At 41.7% G+C, this 25,673-nt stretch overlaps 1 protein-coding gene across 1 annotated transcript; it reads right to left on the bottom strand.

Moving 5' to 3' along the window:
• Positions 1–9,735: 9,735 nt before the first annotated feature.
• LOC136404243 (proline-rich protein 36-like) lies at positions 9,736–18,027 on the bottom strand. The gene is made up of 2 exons (XM_066383632.1): positions 17,726–18,027; positions 9,736–11,686 (listed from the first exon to the last, which is right to left on the bottom strand). The coding sequence occupies exons 1-2, from the start codon at positions 18,025–18,027 to the stop codon at positions 9,736–9,738; spliced, it is 2,253 nt and encodes a 750-aa protein (XP_066239729.1).
• Positions 18,028–25,673: the final 7,646 nt, after the last annotated feature.

The raw sequence follows: 25,673 nt of genomic DNA, 5'->3' as shown, positions 1-25,673 counted from the left end.
TTTTAAATTTCTTCTTTGATCTCATTGTTAACCCATTTGTTATTTAATAACATGCTATTTAGTTTCCAAGTATTTGAGTATTTTTCAGTTTTTCTTTTGTGGTTGATTTCTAGTTTCATTCCACTGTGATCAGAGAAAGTGCTCGATATGATTTCAATCTTCTTAAATTTGTTGAGACTGCTTTTGTGCCCTAACATGTGGTCTATCTTAGAGAATGTACCATGAGCACTTGAAAAGAATGTATATTCTGCTGCTTTTGGGTGAAAGGTTCTGAAGATGTCTATTAATTCGAGTTGATCTAGAGTGTCCAATAAGTCTGCTGTTTTTTTGTTAATTTTCTTTCTTGAGGATCTATCTAGTGATGTTAGTGGGGTATTGAAATTCCCTACTATTAGAGTATTGCTGTTGATCTCTCCCTTTAAATCCATCAAAGTCTGCTTTATATATTTAGGTGCTTGTATATTAGGTGCGTGGATATTTATAATAGTTATATCTTCCTGTTGGATTGCTCCCTTTATCATTATGTAGTGACCTTCTTTATCTCTTACTATAGTCTTTGTTTTAAAGTCCATTTTGTCTGATATAAGTATTGCTACCCCAGCTTTTTTTTCATTTCTATTTACATAAAATATTTTTTTCAATCCTTTTATCTTTAGTTTATGTGCATTTCTTGTTTTAAGGTGTGTCTCTTGTAGACAGCATATGTATGGGTCCTGTTTTCTTATCCACGCAGCTACCCTGTGTCTTTTGATTGAATGATTTAATCCATTTACATTTAAGGTTATTATTGATATGTAATTGTTTATTGCCATTTTATTCTTTAAAACTGTATTCCTCTTTTGCTATACTCTTTTTCTCCTTTGATCTGTTTACAACAGGCTCCTTAGTATTTCTTGCAGCCTTGGTTTGGTTGTAGTGAATTCCTTGAGTTTTTTTTGTCTGGGAAGCTTTTAATTTCTCCTTTAATGTTAAACGATAGCCTTGCTGGATAAAGTAGTCTTGGTTTTAGGCTCTTGTTTTGCATTACTTTGAATATTTCTTGCCATTCCCTTCTGGCCTCAAGGGTTTCTGTTGAAAAGTCTTCTCTTGAGAAGTCGGAAGTCATCCTTATGGGGGCTCCTTTGTAGGTGATAGTCTTTTTTTCTCTAGCAGCTTTTAATATTTTCTCTTTATCACTTAGCTTTGGTTTTTAATTATGATGTGTCTTGGTGTAGATTTCTTTGGGTTTCTCTTTAATGGAGTTCTCTGTGATTCTTGAACTTGTGAGATGTTTTCTTGCCTTAATTGAGGGAAGTTTTCAGCTATGATATGCTTGAACAAAGTCTCTATCCCGTGTTCTTTCTCTTCTTCTTCAGGAACCCCTATGATGCAGATGTTATTTCTCTTCAAGTTGTCACACAGCTCTCTTAGAGTTTCCTCAGACTTTTTGAGTCTTTCTTTTTTCTGCTCTGCTTCTGTGCCTTTATTTATCTTGTCCTCTAACTCGCTGATATGATTCTCAGCTTCATCCATCCTGCTTTTAATTCCTTCCATTGTGTTCTTCATTTCTGATATTGTATTTGTCATTTCTGACTGATTCTTTTTTTATTATTTCAATGTCCTTTTTTATATTTGCTATCTCTTTATTTTGGTGTTCGTAATTACTATCTATTGTTGTTCTAATATCTTTAAGCATCCTAACAATTGTTGTTTTAAACTCTGCATCTGGTAATTTGGTTATATCTAACTCATTCAGGTCCTTTTCTGCGGATTTCTTTTGATTAATTTGTGTTGCATTTCTCTGCTTTCTCATTTTGTCTGTGTAAAAGGTTTTGGTCACTGGAGTCCACTGGGTGTGTCCTCTATGTCCTAGGTGTGGTCTGTCTGCAGGCCCACCATCCCCTCTGCTGTTGCTGCCTAGGACATTCAAGTATGGGCGTTTCCAGTGCCTGCCCACTGGGGCTGTTTCTGTGGTTTCTGCCTCTCCTTCATGGGAGTGGCTGTGATCAAGTGCTTGGGTATACAAGCCTCGGTGGACTTGGCCTTTGCCCTGCCCCCGCGGGTGGCATTATGCTCGGCCCTGAGGGCAGGTGTGAGCACGTTTGCTCAACTGCGGGTCTCCACCTGATTCCAGGGTTTTGCCCTGCCCTTGCAGGAGGAGCCCACTCATGGGACAGCTGCAAGCCTTGGCTCCACAGACCGGGCAGGACTGCATGCCCACGCTCAGTAGCAGGACTCCCCCTGTTCTGGGCTTTTGGCTCCACCCCTGTGGGAGGAGCCGGCTCTCAAGTCAGGCCACAAGCTTCGGTTCCCCAGGTGGGGCAAGGCTGTGTCCCTGCACCCTTGCTCAAGGGTGGGTCTCTGCCCCTTCCAGGGCTCCTGCCCTTCCCCCGCAGGCTGGATTGCAGGCGGCCCGCAGCTGAGTTTGACCACTTTTGCACGTCCCTTCCTCCCCAGCTGGGCAAGACTGAGCTCATACCTGGGCCTCAGTGGTGGCCAGCCGGCTTCCGCCCTTGCCGACAGAACTGTGCTTCTGCATTCTGCCACCGCCTGCCCTCGGACAAGCCCTCAGCCGTGTGGGTGGGGGCGCTGCAGCTCAGACCATAAAACTCACTACTGTAGTCCCAAAAGCTCCCTCCTTCTAAGTTACTCTGCTCTGAGTGCTGCAGGAGAGCTTGTTTGGCTGGTGTCCTGCTTCCCTTTGCTGGTATTGCTGTTTCCATGGGAAATATTCACTTCAGATTTGGGGAGTGACTTGTCCCAGGGGTTAGGGTGGCTGTCTCTCAAAATGTTTCTCCCTGTGCCTCCTAGATTACACTCTATTCCCGCTGCTCTGGTCCTCTCCTTTCTCCCCGTCCCCCGGAGCCCCCGGTGAGTGGTTGTGAGAGAGGTTTTCTGTACAATCCCTTTAGGAAGAATCCTGCATCTGAGAAATCAGTCTCTTTCTCACAAACAGTATCCTTTCTTGTTTCCAGCTAAATACTGTCCATATGCCTCTTCTAGGCTTTGGGGCTGCAGGCTGGGGCTTTGTTCCTGGGTCTCAGGACCCTCCCCTCTCTGCTAAACTCACTTCCCGCCTCGCAAGCCTCTCCTGGCTGCTGTTCGCTCCAGGGAGCTGGGCAGCCCTCTCCACATTTCTGCTTTTCCTACCAGTCTTGGTGTGGCTTCTTCACTGTTCCTCGGTTGAACAGTCCTCTTAGTTTAGTCCAAAGTTGGTTTTTCCAGATGATGGTTCTTAAAATTAGTTTGTAATCCATTTTGGTGCTGGGAGGTGGAAGTTGGTACATCTGCCTACTCCATCACCATCTTGTCTCTCTTCTGCAAAAAAACTTTTGATGGAATTTTGTTTTTCACTCATTTTGCTATTTTATGGGTTTAATTTTAGCGGCAACGTATCACGTGACCGAGACAAGCATAAAGAGTGAGTCTTAGACGGATGTAACAGAGGAAATCTGGTCATTTAAAAAAAATAAAACATCATTCAGACTTAAATATAAATAAAACGGAAATAATGTAAGTTATTTATTCTTTCTCTGCAGACTGGTACCAAATGGCCCACAGACTGGTACCAGTCCACAGCCTGGGGGTTGGGAAACACTGTTCTAAGGGATTTGGAGCTATTTCTGCCTAAATTGAGCTATTTCCTGAGACTTGGAAGAGGCTCACTGCTTCCCTGTGTCCAAAAACTTTTGGTCCTGGTCTCTTCTAAAAATTGCAGGTGAAGCTCAGACTAGATGTCACTTAAAATCTTTACCCAGAATGATTGGCAGTGTTTATGCTCATTGTTTCATTTGCATGTCTTCCAAAAGACAATCATAAAAATGAGCCAGATATTATATTATATTTCCCAAGATTTCAATTGTCTAATCACGTCTATGGAGAGGTAGGTAGTTTTCATCGTACAGGTAATGGTGTTAAAAGAGAAAGAAAGAAGGGACCAATGTAAGAGACACAACAAGGAAAGAAATGTAGGACTTACTGTCCAATTCTGGGAATCAGGCAGCCAGGATAATGTATAAGGTATTCTTGAGGAAAATACAGATTTTTGCTTTGCAGAACAGTTGCCTGCAAAGATCCGCAGGCCGGGACAGGTGGAAGCATGAGTCTTACTGTACGGATTGAAAAGCTTCCTCAAGGAGTAATGAGATGGGAACGTTAAGACACTTTAAGGAGGCCAAGATATAACATTGTGGGATTGCAGGTTTATTAAGTGCTTAAACATATAGAGGCAGTCATTACTCTCAGCGAAAGGCCATTAGAAACACAGGACTGTAACAACAACACTGCTTATAATAATAACACCTTTTGTTTATATAAGGTCAGGCATTAAACTTCTTTCGATGCTGCCCAAACCCTAGCATGATTTGGAGCTGTAGCAGTTGCTAATGAAAAATATTACTTAGGGCTTCTTACTTCCTTTAACCTAGTGGCCCAAATGAGCAGATGTGTTTTCCAAAAGAAAATGCATGTGATACAATAGAACACAATGCTTTTGCCCTGAAAATTTTAAATCTCTCTTTCAAGTGCTGTCCACTATCATCTGGTAGATCCTAGTGCTCTGTTCTCTCCAGAGTCAAGGAAAACCCTTTAGAGACAAATTAGATGCTTAACGATATCAGTGGGCTCTGTAAGAACTGACAAATAAGACCTTCAAGATATAAATGGTAGCATCAAAACAAAACAAAAAAGGGCAGTTTGATCACTAGCTACTAAAATAGATGTAGAATTCTCATTAAGAGAGTGCTGATCAACAGCAAATTCAGAAAAATTGAAGTTGTACCAAGCATATTTTCTGATCATAAAGCCTTGAAACTAGAATTCAACTGCAAAAAAGAGGAAAAAAATCCCACAAAAATGTGGAAACTAAACAACATACTTTTAAAAAATGAATGGGTCAAAGAAGAAATAAGTGCAGAGATCAAAAGATATATACAAACTAATGAAAATGACAATACGACATATCAGAATCTATGGGATGCAGCAAAAGCAGTAATAAGAGGGAAGTTCATATCACTTCAGGCATATATGAACAAACAAGAGAGAGCCCAAGTGAACCACTTAACTTCACACCTTAAGGAACTAGAAAAAGAAGAACAAAGACAACCCAAAACCAGCCGAAGAAAGGAGATAATAAAAATCAGAGCAGAAATAAATGAATTAGAGAACAGAAAAACTATAGAAAAAATTAATAGAACAAGGAGCTGGTTCTTTGAAAAGATCAACGAAATTGACAAACCCTTGGCAAGACTTACCAAGGAAAAAAGAGAAAGAACTCATATAAACAAAATCCAAAATGAAAGAGGAGAAATCACCACGGACACTGTAGATATACAAAAAATTATTGTAGAATACTATGAAAAACTTTATGCCACTAAATTCAACAACCTAGAAGAAATGGATAAATTCCTAGAACAATACAACCTTCCTAGACTGAGTCAAGAAGAAGCAGAAAGCCTAAACAGACCTATCAGTAGAGAAGAAATAGAAAAAACCATTAAAAACCTCCCCAAAAATAAAAGTCCAGGCCCTGACAGCTGTACAAGCGAATTTTATCAAACATTCAAAGAAGACTTGGTTCCTATTCTACTCAAAGTCTTCCAAAAAATTGAAGAAGAAGCAATACTTCCAAACACATTTTATGAGGCCAACATAACCCTCATACCAAAACCAGGCAAGGATGGCACAAAAAAAGAAAACTACAGACCAATATCTCTAATGAATACAGATGCTAAAATACTAAACAAAATACTAGCAAATCGAATACAACAACATATTAAAAAAGTAATACATCATGATCAAGTGGGATTCATCCCAGAATCTCAAGGATAGTTCAACATACGTAAAACGGTTAACGTAATACACCATATCAACAAAACAAAGAACAAAAACCACATGATCTTATCAATAGACGCAGAAAAGGCTTTCGATAAAATACAACACAATTTTATGTTTAAGACTCTCAACAAAATGGGTATAGAAGGAAAAATATCTCAACATGATAAAGGCCATATATGATAAACCATCAGCTAACATCATATTAAATGGCAAAAAACTGAAGGCTTTCCCCCTTAAATCAGGAACAAGACAGGGTTGTCCACTCTCTCCACTCTTATTTAATGTGGTACTAGAGGTTCTAGCCAGAGCAATCAGACAAGACAAAGAAATAAAAGGCATCCATATCAGAAAAGAAGAAGTAAAGGTATCACTTTTTGCAGATGATATGATCCTATACATCGAAAACCCCAAAGAATCCACAAAAAGACTACTAGAAACAATAAGCCAATACAGTAAGGTCGCAGGATACAAAATTAACATACAGAAGTCCATAGTCTTTCTATATGCCAACAATGAAACAACTGAGAACGAACTCAAAAGAATAATCCCCTTCACAATTGCAACAAAAAAATAAAATACTTAGGAATAAACATAACAAAGAATGTAAAGGACTTATATAATGAAAACTATAAACCATTGTTAAGAGAAATCGAAAAAGATATAATGAGATGGAAGAATATTCCTTGTTCTTGGATAGGAAGAATAAATATAATCAAGATGGCCATATTACCAAAGCAATATACAAATTTAATGCAATTCCCATCAAAATTCCAATGACATTTTTTAAAGAAATAGAGCAAAAAATCATCAGATTTATATGGAACTATAAAAAACCCCGAATAGCCAAAGCAATCCTAAAGAAAAAGAATGAAGCTGGGGGCATTACAATACCTGACTTCAAACTATATTATAGGGCCATGACAATCAAAACAGCATGGTATTGGCAGAAAAATAGACAATCAGACCAATGGAACAGAATAGAAAGTCCAGAAATAAAACCACATATATATAGTCAAATAATTTTCGATAAAGGGGCCAACAACACACAATGGAGAAAAGAAATCCTCTTCAACAAATGGTGCTGGGAAAACTGGAAAGCCACATGCAAAAGAATGAAACTGGACTACAGTCTCTCCCCCTGTACAAAAATTAACTCAAAATGGATCAAAGATCTAAACATAAGACCTGAAACAATTAAGTACATAGAAGAAGACATAGGTACTCAACTCATGGACCTGGGTTTTAAAGAGTATTTTATGAATTTGACTCCAATGGCAAGAGAAGTGAAGGCAAAAATTAATGAATGGGACTACATCAGACTAAGAAGTTTTTGCTCAGCAAGAGAAACTGATAACAAGATAAACAGAAAGCCAACTAAATGGGAAATGATATTTTCAAACAACAGCTCAGATAAGGGCCTAATATCCAAAATATACAAAGAACTCATAAAACTCAACAACAAACAAACAAACAATCCAATAAAAAAATGGGAAGAGGACATGAACAGACACTTCTCCCAGGAAGAAATACAAATAGCCAACAGATATATGAAAAGATGCTCATCTTCTTTAGCTATTAGAGAAATGCAAATCAAAACGGCAATGAGATACCACCTCACACCTGTTCGATTAGCTGTTATTAGCAAGACAGGTAATAGCAAATGTTGGAGAGGCTGTGGAGAAAAAGGAACCCTCATACACTGTTGGTGGGAATGTAAAGTAGTACAACCATTATGGAAGAAAGTATGGTGGTTCCTCAAAAAACTGAAAATAGAACTACCTTATGACCCAGCAATCCCTCTACTGGGTATATACCCCAAAAACTCAGAAACATTGATACGTAAAGACACATGCAGCCCCATGTTTATTGCAGCAGTGTTCACAGTGGCCAGGACATGGAAACAACCAAAAAGCCCATCAATAGATGACTGGATAAAGAAGATGTGGCACATATACACTATGGAATACTACTCAGCCATAAAAAATGATGACATCGGAACATTTACAGCAAAATGGTGGGATCTTGATAACATGATACGAAGTGAAATAAGTAAATCAGAAAAAACCAGGAACTGTATTATTCCATACGTAGGTGGGACATAATAGTGAAACTAAGAGACATTGATAAGAGTGTGGTGGTTACGGGGGGGGGGGAGAGGGGAATGGGAGAGGGAAAGGGGGTGGGGAGGGGCACAAAGAAAACAAGATAGAAGGTGACAGAGGACAATCTGACTTTGGGTGATGGGTATGCAACATAATTGAACGACAAGATAACCTGGACTTGTTATCTTTGAATATATGTATCCTGATTTATTGATGTCACCCCATTAAAAAAATAATAAAATTATAAAAAAAAAAAAAAAGAGAGTGCTGATCAAAAGGTCTTTATGTTGCCAAGAAGAAATGGTCTTAAATTTAACAATGATGTCAAGAATGATCTAAAAGAGGATATTAAACTCTGAATAATGCAATTCTCTTCTTTGAAATTGGTGTCAAACTGGGCCTCTTGGGGTTGCGTCTTAGCCCTATTATTACCTCCTTTATCATACCTGTGCTAGACTGTGAGCCCCACAAGGCAGGTACATTGTTGTCACTATTTCTATGGTTGTCATCACCACACCCCCAGGATCTATCACTGTGCCTGGCTCATGGTAGACACTCACTGGGCATTTGATTAAAGAAAGAAAGGATAGATTTGATTATCTACTGCCTGAAAGTATTACATAGCTTATTTTTTTTATTTATGAAAGTAAAGAAGTAGCCAAAAAGTAAACCATTAGCACCACCAATATCCTCACATTACACACAGTTTGGCAAGTAAAGAAGAACCCTTGATCACAGGGAAGAGCTTGGATGAGGAGATCACTGGAAATTGCAAGGATTTGGAAAAGGACCAGAAATGTTAGGGTAAATCTTGAGTTCAGCCTGTACAAGATTAGAGCAATAAATTGAGTGTATTTATTGTTTAAATGAACAACAAATGAGAATATGAGATAAGCTGACATTAAAATTCACTTAAACTTTGTTCTTACAGAATGAATACTTTGCAAATGGCCTCAGGGTTATAGTCCTCTTAAACTCTTTGCATTACTCTAAGACAGTGATTCTCAAAGTGTGTGGCAGGGCATACCGGTGTGCCCTAGAGGATTTCCAGGTGTGTCCTATAGTATTCCACAGAAATATGTGCCTGTTGGGAACCAAAAAACCGACAGGGTTTTTGGAGTTTAGATTTTTGGGGGACAGAGGGCTGGGGAATTGGCTGTAAGCTGACAGTCTGCCCAACCCCCCACCTCACTTGCCTGGTTAGGTTGCAAAAGACTGTGAAGCTGTGGTGCTGGGTTGTTTACACTGCTCCCCATATTCCCCGGAAAGACTAGAGGCAAGTTTCTTCTATCCTGTGTTTGGTGTAAAGTTAGAATAATATGTATGGTGGGGGTTTTCTGCACTCAACACAATTAAGAGTAAAAAGAGAGGAATTCTTCAATGTACTGACAAGGAAATGAGAGTTTGTCTTTCAAATATATAACCAAACATTGAAGAAATCACTAGGACACATCAGGCTCATATTTCTCATAAACACAAGAATGAAAAACTTAACACATTTACGCCAGGACCTGCCAAATTTACTACATCTTACTAACAATGTATCTATATATATAAAAAGATAATTTTTTCTCATTTTTTAATTTTTTAATCCTTTTTTACAAATTCTAAAAAGCATAACTCAAAAAATGTAACAAAAATGTTTTTTAATGTCAGAATAAATTTAATTTTGTCATATTTATTTTGTTTAATTACCATAAAAGCACGCTTGGACTTTATTTTTTTCTTTAATATTTGACTTAATTATTATAACATATTTCTCAGAAATTTGCATATAGTGTGCCTACAATTATTTGTAGGATTTTAAATGCACCCAACTTCAAAATGTTTGAGAACCACTGGTGTAAGATGTGCTGAGCCCAGAAGGCCACACTGGAGTGAGGGCTGTGCCAGGGGGCAGCGTGGGAGAGACACTGGAGTGAGGGCTGTGCCAGGGGGCAGCGAGGGTGAGACACTGGAGTGAGGGCTGTGCCAGGGGGCAGCGTGGGAGAGACACTGGAGTGAGGGCTGTGCCAGGGGGCAGCGTGGCAGAGACACAGGAGTGAGGGCTGTGCCAGGGGGCAGCGTGGGAGAGACACTGGAGTGAGGGCTGTGCCAGGGGGCAGCGTGGGAGAGACACTGGAGTGAGGGCTGTGCCAGGGGGCAGCGAGGGTGAGACACTGGAGTGAGGGCTGTGCCAGGGGGCAGCGTGGGAGAGACACTGGAGTGAGGGCTGTGCCAGGGGGCAGCGTGGGAGAGACACTGGAGTGAGGGCTGTGCCAGGGGGCAGCGAGGGTGAGACACTGGAGTGAGGGCTGTGCCAGGGGGCAGCGTGGGAGAGACACTGGAGTGAGGGCTGTGCCAGGGGGCAGCGTGGCAGAGACACTGGAGTGAGGGCTGTGCCAGGGGGCAGCATGGGAGAGACACTGGAGTGAGGGCTGTGCCAACGGGCAGCGTGGCAGAGACACTGGAGTGAGGGCTGTGCCAACGGGCAGCGTAGGAGAGACACTGGAGTGAGGGCTGTGCCAGGGGGCAGCGTGGCAGAGACACTGGAGTGAGGGCTGTGCCAGGGGGCAGCGTGGGAGAGACACTGGAGTGAGGGCTGTGCCAGGGGGCAGCGAGGGTGAGACACTGGAGTGAGGGCTGTGCCAGGGGGCAGCGTGGGAGAGACACTGGAGTGAGGGCCGTGCCAGGGGGCAGCGTGGGAGAGACACAGGAGTGAGGGCTGTGCCAGGGGGCAGCGTGGGAGAGACACTGGAGTGAGGGCTGTGCCAGGGGGCAGCGTGGGAGAGACACTGGAGTGAGGGCTGTGCCAGGGGGCAGCGAGGGTGAGACACTGGAGTGAGGGCTGTGCCAGGGGGCAGCGTGGGAGAGACACTGGAGTGAGGGCTGTGCCAGGGGGCAGCGTGGGAGAGACACTGGAGTGAGGGCTGTGCCAGGGGGCAGCGAGGGTGAGACACTGGAGTGAGGGCTGTGCCAGGGGGCAGCGTGGGAGAGACACTGGAGTGAGGGCTGTGCCAGGGGGCAGCGTGGGAGAGACACTGGAGTGAGGGCTGTGCCAGGGGGCAGCGTGGCAGAGACACAGGAGTGAGGGCTGTGCCAGGGGGCAGCGTGGGAGAGACACTGGAGTGAGGGCTGTGCCAATGGGCAGCGTGGCAGAGACACAGGAGTGAGGGCTGTGCCAACGGGCAGCGTAGGAGAGACACTGGAGTGAGGGCTGTGCCAGGGGGCAGCGTGGCAGAGACCCTGGAGTGAGGGCTGTGCCAGGGGGCAGCGTGGCAGAGACACTGGAGTGAGGGCTGTGCCAGGGGGCAGCGAGGGTGAGACACTGGAGTGAGGGCTGTGCCAGGGGGCAGCGTGGGAGAGACACTGGAGTGAGGGCTGTGCCAGGGGGCAGCATGGGAGAGACACTGGAGTGAGGGCTGTGCCAACGGGCAGCGTGGCAGAGACCCTGGAGTGAGGGCTGTGCCAGGGGGCAGCGTGGCAGAGACCCTGGAGTGAGGGCTGTGCCAGGGGGCAGCGTGGGAGAGACACTGGAGTGAGGGCTGTGCCAGGGGGCAGCGTGGGAGAGACACTGGAGTGACGGCTGTGCCAGGGGGCAGCGTGGGAGAGACACTGGAGTGAGGGCTGTGCCAGGGGGCAGCGTGGGAGAGACACTGGAGTGAGGGCTGTGCCAGGGGGCAGTGAGGGAGAGACACTGGAGTGAGGGCTGTGCCAGGGGGCAGCGTGGGAGAGACACTGGAGTGAGGGCTGTGCCAGGGGGCAGCGTGGGAGAGACACTGGAGTGACAGCTGTGCCAGGGGGCAGCGTGGCAGAGACACTGGAGTGAGGGCTGTGCCAGGGGGCAGCGTGGGAGAGACCTTGGACAGGCACGGAGTCCTTCTTTGTCTCCAGTTGCAGGTTTTAGAGAACCAGCTATTTTTTAAAAATCGAAACAAATATAAAAGGAAAGTTTCTAGAAAGCAAAAAGGAAGTTGGTAGGTAAAAAAAGAAGTGAAAAAAATAGCCCTGGCCGGTTGGCTCAGCGGTAGAGCGTCGGCCTAGCGTGCGGAGGACCCGGGTTCGATTCCCGGCTAGGGCACACAGGAGAAGCACCCAGGAGAAGCGCCCATTTGCTTCTCCACCCCTCCGCGCACTTTCCTCTCTGTCTCTCTCTTCCCCTCCCGCAGCCAAGGCTCCATTGGAGCAAAGATGGCCCGGGCGCTGGGGATGGCTCTGTGGCCACTGCCTCAGGCGCTAGAGTGGCTCTGGTCGCAACATGGCGACGCCCAGGATGGGCAGAGCATCGCCCCCTGGTGGGCAGAGCATCGCCCCATGGTGGGCGTGCGGGGTGGATCCCGGTCGGGCGCATGCGGGAGTCTGTCTGACTGTCTCTCCCCGTTTCCAGCTTCAGAAAAATAAAAAAAAATAAAAAAAAAAAAGTGAAAAAAATATATATTTCTTGAAAATGGAAGAAAAAAATGTTTAATGACAAACAAAGGAAAAGAAAACACATGTATTAATAAGGATTCTAGGACCTTATAAGCATTAGAGGAGGACCTGTGGAGGACCTGTGAAGCTATAGTTGCAAGAATAGTAACAATGTTACCATGGAGCAGAGGTCTTTGGGAAGTCTTGAAGTTTAGAGATGTATCATCTTCAAGTCTTGTAAGGAGAGCATGGGTTTTTATGTTTACAATATGACAGCTATCTGGATTTCCTACAACTCTCTCCTCTCAAAAACAAATACAATCTCCAAATAGCCACAACTCAATCATAAATATGACTTAGAAAAGTGTACATAGGTTAGATGATCATAGCCAGCTCTGTCACCTTCAACCTCATCAAAGTCCTTCTTCCCACCCACTCCAGACAGCAGCCAAACTAAATGCCATAGATGACAAGCTTGGATTATACTGTTTCCTCTGTTCCTTCCTCACCACTTCCTTCATCTCCTTAATTTTAATCTTGTCTATGACATCCTTTTTATTTTAACTTCTAGTTCCACCAATCATAGGAAATTGACTTTTACCTCAGGCAATTAATTTTTCATACGAAATTAATGAGTATCAGAAAACACCAGCATCATTAACCACTGAAGAACTTGAACCAGCCTAAGAAGTCCCTCCAGAATTTCTACAAAAAATCTCTTTTGGTTCTACCATAAGTACAAACCATTAATTTTTCTATTTTTTTGTCCTACTTAAATATAAGTGTGTTACTTTCTAATCTCCATCATTCCCATTACATTTTAGCTACCTTTAAATGAAATATCCTTTCTGAGAGCTGAACTTGACCTATAGACAGGGCCTGGAGAAATGTCGGTCAAAGCCAAGGCACCTTTCTTGCTCTTTGTTTCAGTGTGCACTGAGGCTTCAAGTCCAGCCCAACACAGACTCCATGTTCATATTTCCAAGACATGACAGACTCTTTCTCTGTGCTTCTGTTTAAACTCTCAACAATCCAAATGGTGTTGGCTTTACCTCTCTAAGGTAAGAAGGCTTGAGCTAGGACTTTCCAGCCCTGTTCAAATAGATAGCTGTGAACAGACAGGCTGGGAGGGGAAACAAATTCTCTAAGGAGGGAATATGAGTGGGGTAGAAGCAATTAGCGCCTTTTCTATAATTCTTTACAGTCTCCCACTCTGTATGGTCCATATAGGTAACAAGCAAATTCTTGTTTCTTTTGCCTCAGGCTCTTAACCTTAGTAATTAATGCAATTATCTACCAAACTAGTTCTCAAGCAGATTCTGTAAGAATTAGTGTCTGATTTTCCAACCTCTGGTTACTTATTCTATAAAAAGATGAACTCTGGGAATACCCCTGAGGTTAAGATCTTTCAGATTTACACAGGGCAAAGAATCTTGGTATAAAGACAGAGCAAAGTCCTATGTGTAGTGACATCGAAATGTAATCACTTAGGATGGGCCCCTGGAAAATATTCAAAATGGTGACGTTTGTAGTGTCTCTCTTCAGGACTTTCCCACCTCCTGACAAGTTATTATAATGACTTCCACTTGCTCAGTTCTTTACAGTTGACTAACATTTTGACATGAATGCATCTCATGCTCACAGACACCCTAAGAAGGGCATCATTACCACTGCCATCGTTAATTTACAGTTTAAGATATTGGGGTTCATTCAACTGCTCTTCTAGAGCCCAGTGGAGCTACAACCATGAACAATACACAGTTCTTACCTCCGGGTAGTCCAACAGGGAATGCTAATCACAAACAGAAAATAACAACGCAGCCCAAAACTATGAGGGCCCACAGCAGGCCTAATAATGTCCAAGGACAGAAAAGCTTTCTGCAGGAAGTGTTTTCTAATTTTTATAGGACCAGGTTAGTAAGGTAATAAGAGCTACAGAAAGAGCATTCTAGGCCCCCAATTCATTCTTATTTGACCTCTTAAAAAGATCTATCAATTGAAATGAATTTCCAGTGGCAGGATGTCAGACCTTGTAACAAAGCCAGAAGAGGTCCCTGGGAAGACAACATGTGGGTTTTTTGAGCTAAGAGATGTCATGCTATAGTCCTCAGAAGGTGTCGGGGGGTCCTCCTTTTGAGGAGCCCAGACCAACCTCCAGGACACTTTTCTGAGTAAGCCAGTCTGAAAACAGTAACTTTCTCTCCTACACATTTAGGAAAATGTTTGTGTGCCATATAGAGGGTGGCCCTACCAGAAGTGCCAAATGGGAAGATAGTATCAAAGTTTTTCAACCATAGCAATGTTGTCTACTAAACTCAAGCACCCAGAAGTGCTGCTATCAATTGTTTGTGGTCTCAAGTTCAATCCAGAATAACTTGTCCTACATCTTCAGTCTTTCTGGAAAAGAAGTAGAGTCTTAATCTTCCATATGTTTCCCCAAATAGAGTCACAAAGATAGCTAATCCCCCAAAGCAACAAACAAATCCTCAGAATTTTGCCCCAGAGACTAGTTCAATATCTCCAAGGATGGTTAGGCATCACCATCACTGCACAGCTTTGATTTTTCTCTCAGTTGGACACAATAGAAAATTTAAATTATTTAGAGGAAAAATAAAACATCACTTTCAGCCCTGCTGGCCCTTCTTTAAAAACCATCTGGGATAGCAAAATAGGTGAGATAAGTGTAAAATAATTTTAAAAGACAACATTCCTAGAAATAGTGCAGAACTGCGTTCTCCTATGGCCTATGTGGTGGCCAGGGGTCTCCAAGCTGTCCTGGACCTGGGCCTAGGAAGTGACTCAGATGTGGCAAAGGAGCCACGCTATTGAAGAACATCCTGGTGCTGCGTTTGTGAATGACACATATTCAGTGATGATATAAGTTCTGGTCTTGTGCACATATTGTTTTACAAAATCCAGGCATGAACTCATTTGGCATGAATGTTTTCTCTGAGGGTTTTTCACAGACAAACACAGTTATCTGAATTGTGTTAGACCAGGGGAAAGGCATTGGCAGAATTATCTGATTGCACATGTGGACATTTAAATATTTCTCAGTCAGGTAAAAAACCAAAGGTTTTCTAGAGGGATCATAGAGGAGGAGCCCAAAGACCTCTAATCATGTCAGCTCACTCTAGTACTTAATTGAGAAGAACTGAAATGCTTTTTCCAAATCGTAGACCAGAAGATAAAATAGTTACTGCTATCCTTATAGGCAGTGTTTATTTGATTAGATGGATGGATTTATTTTTATTGTTGTTTGTTTTAGACTATTCAAAAATAGGAGAGCCTCTAATATTATCTGTGGGTTTTCTTTTTTTTAGGTTTAAGTCTAGCTTATTGGCCTGACCTGTGGTGGCACAGTGGATAAAGCATCGACCTGGAACGCTGAGGTCACGGGTTCAAAACCCTGCACTTGTCTGGTCAAGGCGCATTTGGGAGTTGATGCTTCCAGCTCCTCCCCTTCTCTCTCTCTCTCTCTCTCTTTCTCTCTCCTCTCTAAAATAAATGAATAAAATAAAGTTTAAGTCTAGCTTATTTATGTTTTAAGTTTAAATGTCATTTATTTTTGCTCAGTCTTTTTTATGTGTCTTTTATATTGACTTTCTTAGATTGTTCTTAATTTTAAGCAGAATTTTCTATCACAAGTGAGGTGTCACAAGTAACATTGGCTTTCAATTTGCAGCACTGCATCTTTTCAGAAAGAACAATTTGACTGACCAGAACACACCACTGAAGTGTTTCTGACCACCCACATCAGAGTCACCCTGGGAACCCAGTTAAACAGAAGGAGATTCCTGGACTCCACCCCACAGAGCCTCGTTCTTTAGGTCTGGGTTCTGCCCAGGGACGTGCAGGTGTTTCTGAGGCAGTTACACTGCTGTCCACAGAACTACTGATCGCCAAATCAAGTGGTCATTGTCTCACTTTCCTACATCCTTGGCTTGGTTCTGCTCAGATTTTTTTTTTCCTGTAATATAACAGCTTTCTAAGACTAAGATGCTAGCACTCATCAGAAAGGTAGGATATATTTTGGCCTATAAGAGTGTGTTATACTTATTTAATGGCAAAAGAGAACCTGATGTTTACTTGGTTATCAATTTATGATTGAAAAGAGAGGAGCAGGTGCCCTAAAGGCAGACGTGCAGGGCAGCGGGAGCAGGGGCAATGTCCAGCCAGAGGGAGGCCAGGGCGGGGGCCAGGGAGGGCAGGTCTTATCTTTCCTTTCATCTGTGGACTGTTCTGAATGACTCTGCAATGTTGAGACTTGGTTATGGGGAAATTGAGTACTCTCAGTTTAGGAGGAAGAGAAGAGCAAATCTTATGAAGTTCTGAAAGTACAGATAGAGAAAGAATGTGCACCCAACATTCAGAACACTAAAAACGGGACTGCCCATTGAAGTTTGGAAAATGCTTTAGGTGTTTATAAAAGCAATATAAAATAACACAACTGGTAGCAAACTTAAAGTACTTATTATCCTAAAAGATATGCCATAAATAACTTTAAAAAATAAACTATAAATATATTAAAAAATTTAAGGATTGCAGACCTATGTCTGGTTTTTAAGGAAATTATTGATATTAAAATGTATGCCCCAATTTTGAGGTTGATTTCCTTGAAGTACAATTGAGGTATTCCAACAATTTCCTTGGGGTCACAGACCAAAATGGGACATTTCATGTCATTAGTTCTTTGAGGTATTCAGCTGTGATTTGGCAGCAACCATATATAGCAGGTACTGGATTTCAATTCTTTCTCTGGCTTTCTAGCTGTGAAATGTTGGATAAGTTATTTTACCTTTCAGTTTTCTCATCTGTAGAATTAAATATATAATACTTATTACAGAATTATTATGATAATAAACTATGATAATGATTGTGAAAGTGACTATCATAAGGTGGATGTTTCTGTATCATGACATTTCAGGCTGGGTTGTGAGTAAACCATGTGTTCTATATGTCTGAGCACACATAATAATTTCAGTCTACACAGTTATATCAGAATGTTCACAGTAAAAATACATGAAAAAATAATGGGTGAAAACATTTATCCAACAGCAAATTAAAAGCATAACTTAATTAATTTATTTCTGAGTTAAAAAAAAAGTTTATGATAAACTCTCTGACTTTGTTTTCTAGAAAAGGAACTGATTAAATAAGAAATGCTAAAACAATCTCAGGGGTATCTGAAATACACATACATCAAACAAATGTACGATTGGGCAAAAAGATGGCTGAATATATAATCCACTCTGAAGGAAATAAGAAAGAGAACAGAGTACTCCACTTTCCTCACTGATCTGAGGAAGGGCTGCTTTCACTTGGAACTGAGAGAAAGCGAGGGCTGGGGGCGCAGAAAAAGCTGGGCTAGGGCTGAGATGTTCAAGCCGAGGAGAGAGTGTGCCCACAGCTCAGCCCACATGGAGCTAACTCCAGCAGCAGACCGCAGCAGAGGTGGGCGAGTGGTTGCCTTGTTTACTCCTGGTATCCCGGTCGGCGAGCACGGGCAGTGTGCGAGTGGATCAACCTGGCATTTCAAGCGTGGGTGCCCACATTCCCGGACAGAGGGGCCGGGTTGGAGACTGTCAGTAGTGACCCTCTGTGGGGGCTGTGACCAGAGTTTCTGAATAATCCCAGCTTCCCAAACAACAGCGCGCAGGAAGTGCACGAAAGCCAGCTTCCCTACACCTGGACCTGTCTGGGCGGCACCTCCGCCAGCCATACAGGCTAACAGAGCACACTCCTGGGGAAGAGAACTGTAGAAGTGGTGGGGGAAGGGCACACAGGCAGCTTGCAGACAGCCTCTGGGGAGCAGACTTGTGGAGTACTAGATAAGCCCGGAGGCTCATAGCAAGACACCAGAAAGGCAATCAGCTCCCAGCCCTGCCTGATTATGCTGGCAGCACTGGCTGTCAAAGCCTTACATAGAACCCTGTGTTGAGTGGGGATAAGGGGGGATTTGGCAGCTCTTAGAGCCTCTTGCTCTCCAGGCAGTGGCTGGGGCAACTTCACAGCTGGGTCCCAGGCTGCTGGTTCAGGAAGGAGAGATTTGGAGAGAGGTTCCGGGAAAAAGGACTCTCACATTGTCAGAGCCTGCAAACGCCAATAAGTCCTGCCTAGCAACGGGACTGAGGCCTAGTTTATGTCATCACCATAGCGACACAACAGCAAATCTCTGCCTAAGAGTGTACAGGGGCAGAACCTGGGGTACAGTGCCACTGGCCAAAAAGAGAGAGAAGAAAGAAAAAGGAAGAAGATAACTTCTCAAAACCAGGAAAAATCCAGTATTTATAACTTTTTCCATTTTTTTCTTGTACTTTTAATTTTTTTTTCTTTCCACCTTGGTCATTTATCCTCTTTTTGTTTTATTCTTTTCTTTTCATTTTGAATTTATTACCCATAGTTGTTACATTTTCCATTCTTTTTTTTTCCTATGTGTTACATTCCAAAAACACTTAACCCAATTTTTTACTCTCTCTCTTTTTGTTTCTTCTTTTCTCTTTCTCTTTTTCTCTCATTCCAATCTCACCCACAAACAAATTATTTTATTCTGGATTCAAGTTTTTTCTTTGTGGCATTTTGTGTGCTTTTTATTTAGCTTTTTATCTCTTTAGCATTTCCCCCCAACTCCAACTCTCCATTCTATAGTTTTTGTGCCACTTAATACAACAGAATTTTCATTTTTCACTGTATTTTTTTCTTCCTTCTCTTTTATTTTTGTTTTCTCTTACACTAGTTCTCTCATTTGACCATCATTTACAACAAATTATTTTATTCTTGATTCAAATTTTTTCCTTGTGGTATTTTGTGGGTTCTTGCCTCCATTTTTGCCTCTTTGTCACTCCCCCCAACTCAGGCCCTCCATTCTACATATTTTTGTTCCACTTAGAACAATAGAATTTTCAGTTTTTCACTTCATTTTCTCAAAAAATTTTTTTATCAACTCTTATTAGTGTTATTAACAATACCACTCTCAAATGCCATTAAAGAAAAAAATAAAATATCATGGATACAAAAGACAGTGATGTAGCTCAGATAGATGAGGAAAAAACTATAGAAAAAATTTCAATAGCTTAGAAACCTTGGAATTAAATGACAGAGAATTTAAAATTGAAGTCCTAAAAATACTCAAGGATATACAAGAAAGCACAGAAAGGCAAGTTAGGAAGCTCAAAAAACAATTAAATGAAGAGAAAGAATACTTCACCAAGGAAACTGAAACTCTAAAAATGAAACAAACAGAGATGAAAAACTCAATTCATGAACTGAAAAACAAGGTAACAAGTTTAGCCAATAGAACAGGCCAGATAGAGGAGAGAATTAGTGACATAGAAGACAGGCAACTAGAAGTACTACAGAGAGAAGAGGATAGAGACTCATGAATTTTAAAAAAATGAGATAGCCCCATAGGTATTGTCTGACTCCATCAGAAAGAGCAACATAAGAATTATAGGTATATCAGAAAGAGAAGAGAGAGAAAATGGAATGGAGAACATGTTCAAACAAATAATAGATGAGAACTTCCCAAGCCTGTGGAAAGAACTAAAGCCTCGAATTCAAGAAGCAAACAGAACACCGAGTTATCTTAACCCTAACAAATCTACTGCAGGGCACATTATAATGAAATTGGCACAAACCAATGACAAAGAAAAAATTCTCAAGGCAGCCAGGGAAAAGAAGAATACAACATATAAAGGAAGGCCTATTAGATTATCAACAGATTTCTTAGCAGAAACTCTACAAACTAGAAGAGAGTGGACCCCAATAAAGTTCTGAAAGAGAGGAACTTCCAGCCAAGAATATCAAAGCTATCCTTCAAATACAAAGGAGAAATAAAAACATTCACAGATACAGAAAAGATGAGGAAATTTATCACCAGAAAACCTCCACTTCAGGAAATACTAAAAGGGGTTTTCCAACCAGACACAAAGAACAAAACAAAAACAAACTACAAGGGAAAGCTCCATCAAGATCGCAATAAAATCAAGATTAATCTGTGACAAAGAAACAAAAAAGGAGAGAGGACAAAGATGAACAGTAGCAAAGGAGGATGGAGTGCAGAAGTACTCATGAGATAATGTACTACAATGAACATGACATGTATCCTTTCCATTACTTAATGGTAACCACCCCTAAAAAAACCAACACAGAGTATATGGCTTGAAAAAAGAAGTAACAGAGAAAAGAAGTATGGATTACAACCAAACAAAAACAAATGATAAGAAAATAAAAGAGGCCTGACTGGGTAGTGGCGCAGTGGATAGAGTGTCAGACTGGGATGCAGAAGACACAGGTTCGAGACCCCGAGGTAGCCAGCTTGAGCAAGGGTACATCTGGTTTGAGCAAAAGCTCACCAGCTTGAGCCCAAGGTCACTGGCTCGAGCAAGGGGTTACTCAGTCTGCTGAAGGCCCGCGGTCAAGGCACGTATGAGAAGGCAATCAATGAACAACTAAGGTGTTGCAATGCGCAATGAAAAACTAATGATTGATGCTTCTCATCTCTCCATTCCTGTCTGTCTGTCCCTGTTTATCCCTCTCTCTGACTCTCTCTCTGTCTCTGTAAAAAAATAAAAAAATAAAAAAAAATAAAAGAGAAGAACCAAACAAGATACAAAACTAACAGAAAGCAATATATAAAATGGCAATAGGAAACCCTCAAATTCAATAATTACACTAAACGTAAATAGATAGAACTCAACAATAAAAAGACATAGAGTAGCAGAATGGATTAAAAAAGAAAATCCAACTATATGCTGCCTACAAGAAACACATCTAAGCTACAAGAATAAAAACAAATTCAAAGTGAAAGGTTAGAAAACAATGCTCCAAGCAAATAACATCCAAAGAAAAGCAGGTGTAGCAATACTCATATCTAACAATACTGACTGCAAAACAGCAATGGTAATCAGAGACAAAAAACGGTCATTTCATAATGATAAAGGGGATATTGAATCAAGAAGACATAACACTTCTTAAAATATATCCACCAAACCAAAGAGCACCAAAATATATAAGACAGCTACTGACTGACCTAAAAACAAAAACCTACAAAAATACAATCATACTTGGAGACCTCAGTACACCGCTGACTGCTCTAGATCGTTCATCCAAACAGAAAATCAATAAAGAAATATTGACCTTAAATTTGATTCAGACAGACGGTAATGAAACAATGAAGCCAAGAACTGGTGGGCCATCACCTTTAATCCTAGCTTGTACCTGGTGAGCAAGAAATACACACAGTGGGAAAACACTTCCCTTTCCATTCAGGGCTCCCAAAGCCACTGACTTATTTGAGTTTCCTAGAATCAAAGGTTCTACCTCACCAGCAGTTCTCGTCTATTATTTGTTTGAACATGTTCTCCATTCCATTTTCTCTCTCTTCTCTTTCTGATATACCTATTATTCTTATGTTGCTCTTTTTGGTAGAGTCAGACAATTCCTGTAGGACTTTCTCATTTTTTTAAATTCGTGAGTCTCTCGCCTCTTCTCTCTGTTGTGCCTCCAGTTGCTTGTCTTCTATGTCACTAATCTCTCTTCTATCTGGTTTGTTCTATTAGCTAAGCTTGTTACCTCATTTTTCAGTTCATGAGTTGAGTTTTTCATCTGTGTTTGATTTGTTTTTAGAGTTTCAATTTCCTTGATAATATATTCTTTCTGTTCATTGAGTTATTTTTTGAGCTCTCTAAATTGCCTTTTTGTGTTTTCTTGTATATCTCTGAGTATTTTCAGAATTTGTATTTTAAATTTTCTGTCATTTAACTCCAAGGTTTCCAATCTATTAAAATTTTTTTCTATAGATTTTTCCTCATCTATCTGTGATACATCTCTGTCTTTTGTATCCATGATATTTGATTTCCTTTTCCTTAATGGCATCTGAGGGTGGGTTTGTTAATAACACTCAAAGAATTGATAAAGAGTAAAAAGTAAAAAAAATAAATAAAAATAATTTTTAAAATTATTATTATTATTTTTTTGAGAAAATATCGTGAAAAACTGAGAATTATATTGTGCTAAATGGGACCAAAACTACCTAGAATGGAGGGCCTGAGTTGGAGAGAAGTGACAAAGGGGCAAAAAAGGAGGCAGGGATCCAGAAAGTGCTACAAGAAAAAAATTTGGATCAAGAATAAAATAATTTGCTTGTAAATGACGATTGAAAACAAGAAAAAGAAAATACTATTGTATTAAGTGGAACAAAAACTACATAGAATGGAGAGCCAGGGTTGGGGGAATGCTAATGAGTTAAAAAGCAAGGTAAAAAGCCACAAAGAAAAAATTTGAATCCAGAATAAAATAATTTGTTTGTGAGTGAGGATCGAATGAGAGGAAACATGAAAAAGAAAAGTAGAAACTAAGAGAGAGGAAGAAAAACAAAATAAAAAAAGAGAGAGAGAGTTAAGGTTTTTGGATGTAACCCTCATAGAGAGAAGGAAAAAAGAAACGAAAAAGAAATGGGAAATGTGACACCTATGGGTAAAGTAGTTCAAGATGAAGAGAAAAGAATAAGATGAGAAGAGGATAAAAGGACCAAAGTAGAAGAAAAAAAATAAAGATAAGAAAATGAAAGAAACAAAAAAAAAAGTGGAAAAAGTTATAAAGACTGTTGATTATTCTTGATTTTGAGAGGTTATCTTCTTCCTTTTTCCTTCTTCTCTCTCTTTCTGGTCGGTGGCTCTGTACCCCAGGCTCTGCCCCTGTGGCACACTTAGGTAGAGATTTGCAGTTGATGAGTCTCTATGGTGATGTCATATATTAGGCCTCAGTCTCATTGGTAGTTGAGGCTTGTTAGCATTTGCAGGCTCCAACAATGGGAGAGTCCATTTTCTTAGAGCCTCTCTCCAAGTCTCTCCTTCCTGAACCAGCAGCCTGGTGACCCAGCTGTGAAGTTACCCCAGCCACTGCCTGGAGAGCAAGAGGTTCAAAGAGCTGGCAAATCCCCACTCTATCCTCACTCAACACAGAGTTCTGGGTAAGGCTCAATCAGTCAGAGCCGCCAGCATAATCAGGCAGGATTGGGAGCCAATTGCTCTCAAGGAGCCTCCAGGTGTGTCTAGTATGCCTCAGCACTCTGTGGGACCCTTCTCCCCAGGCTTTTTGCACTTTGTAACCTGTATTGGCTGGCAGGAAGATGCCCTAGTCGCTGCCTGCAGAATAGGAGGTCTTAAAAGCTGCCAAGTCCCTCCTTTTAGCACACAGCTCTGAATATGAAAGCTCTGCCAATCAGAGCCACCGGCTTAAGCAGGTAGGGAGTGTGTTGACTTCTGTTCAGGCTCCTTTCTAAGGTTCCCCGGTATGTCTAGTTAAATTTGCCTTAGCGTTCCGTGGGATTGGTTTCTGCAGACTTCTCCCTTTTTAAAAAGCCTACAGCCTAGCCTGTCTAACTTCTGCAGTGTTCTCTGAGGTTTGTTCCATAGGAATGTGTTTTTCACCTTGTATTGGCTAACAGGAAGTTTCCCCAGCTACTGCGAGCAGAGCAAGAGGCCCTAAAAAATATCACATCTCTCTGTCGAGTTCTCTTAGATCGCTGATCTGAGAAAGAAGACCTTGTCAGCCAGAGCCGTGCCAGCATAAGCCAGCTGGGCAGTGAGCAGGCTGTGGGTTAAGCTAACGTCAGCGACCGGATCCGCAGATCTGCTCCAGAGACTGTCTGCAAGCTGCCTGCACACCCCTCCCTCTAGCACTTCTGTATTTTTTCTTCCCTGGGAATGGGCTTTGTTAGCTTTGGTGGAGGTGCCCCGACTGCCAGAGAGGTCCGGGCATAAGGAAGTCGGCTTTAACACACTCCCCACACGTTGTTGTTCCGGGAGCAGGGATTACACCGAGACTCTGGTTGCAGCCCACACAGAAGTCTCTGACCCTGCCCTTCTGTCTGGGAACGCAGGGCCCACGCCCGGGGCGCTAGGAGGGACCACTCGCACACTGTCCGCGCTCCCCGACCAGGATAATGAAGAGTAATGAAGGCCACCGCTCGCCCGCCTTTGCCGTGGTCTGGCGCCGGCATAAGCTCTGCATGGGCTGAGCCGCAGGCACACTCTTTCCTCAGCTTGAACGTCTGTGCCCCAGCCCAGCTCTTTCCACACCCCCAGCCCTCACTTTCTCTCAGTTCAAAGTGAAAGCAGCCCTGGCTCAGGTCAGTGATGAAGGCAGAGTACTCCATTCTCCATCTTATTTCCTTCAGGGTCGATTATATATTCAGGCACCTTTTTGCCCAATCGTACCTTTGTTCAGTGTGTGTGTGTTTCAGATGCTCCTGGGATCGTTTTTCTGTCTCTAGTTGTTGAACCTGTTGAAATTTTGGGGAGAGGTATCAGGAGCGCTCCTCATGGCGCCATTTCTCTCTAAGGTCAGCACTACTTTCTCATTTTCATTTCTATTAAAACAGCGGTTCTCAACCTGTGGGTCGCGACCCCGGCAGAGTCGCCTAAAGCCATCGGAAAATACATAATGGATATCAGATATTTACATTCCGAATCATAACTGTAGCAAAATTACAGTTATGAAGTAGCCATCAAAATTATTTTTTGGTTTGGGGTCACCGCAACATGAGGAACTGTATTGCAGGGTCATGGCATTAGAAAGGTTGAGAACCACTATATTAAAACTTTCCAGGTGCTATCAAGAATGCCATTGTGAAACAGCTTTTCTCATGCCATCAATAGGCTCTCAAAAAGGATTTCAAGTGGCATGTTTAAACTCATGTGTCATCTAAGCAAGCAGATGTTTGGATGCATATGCAGGTCCTTCTCCCACAGCTACTCAAATACTGCGAATTCAGCTAGTTAACCTGCTGCAGGGCATAGAAGGTGCCTTGTGCTTCTTTTTACATTGAAGGTACTCTGAATGCTGGTTTGGGACTTCTGTGGCAGCTTGGTCTCTTTAATTTCATACATCTTTTATGTTAATAGCATTTTCTTGCAATTTTCCCCAACTATCAGTTTATTTTTTACCATATAATGTTAGGAAAAGAAAAACTTTTAAAGAATACTGTTATCTAATAAAACTAAATATTGTATTACCTTATGAAAGTTTCCTGCTAAAACTTTCACTGGTAGAAACTATTTCTATAACACTTTTCATTTTATAATGTTCAGTATTTTCCTTCAACCTTCATATCAAAACTGTGAGAGAAGTAGGACAAGAATTGTAACTCCTGCCTGGCCTGTGGTGACACAGCAAAGAAAGCATTGACCTGGAACGCTAAAGTCGCCGGTTCAAGAATTATAAGTCCTGTTTCACAAATTAGAAAACCGAGGTCAGAAAGTTTATAGTGGATTTGAAAACGCTTGTTGTTCACTCCAAATAACTATAAATATCTTCTTTTGAAGACAAAATATCCTTTTCAGCTTCCTGTGGCTTTCCTGAATT

Source organism: Saccopteryx leptura, chromosome 4 (genome assembly GCF_036850995.1).
Source record: "Saccopteryx leptura isolate mSacLep1 chromosome 4, mSacLep1_pri_phased_curated, whole genome shotgun sequence".
NCBI lineage: Eukaryota > Metazoa > Chordata > Mammalia > Chiroptera > Emballonuridae > Saccopteryx > Saccopteryx leptura.
This window is presented reverse-complemented; position numbering and strand designations above follow the sequence as displayed.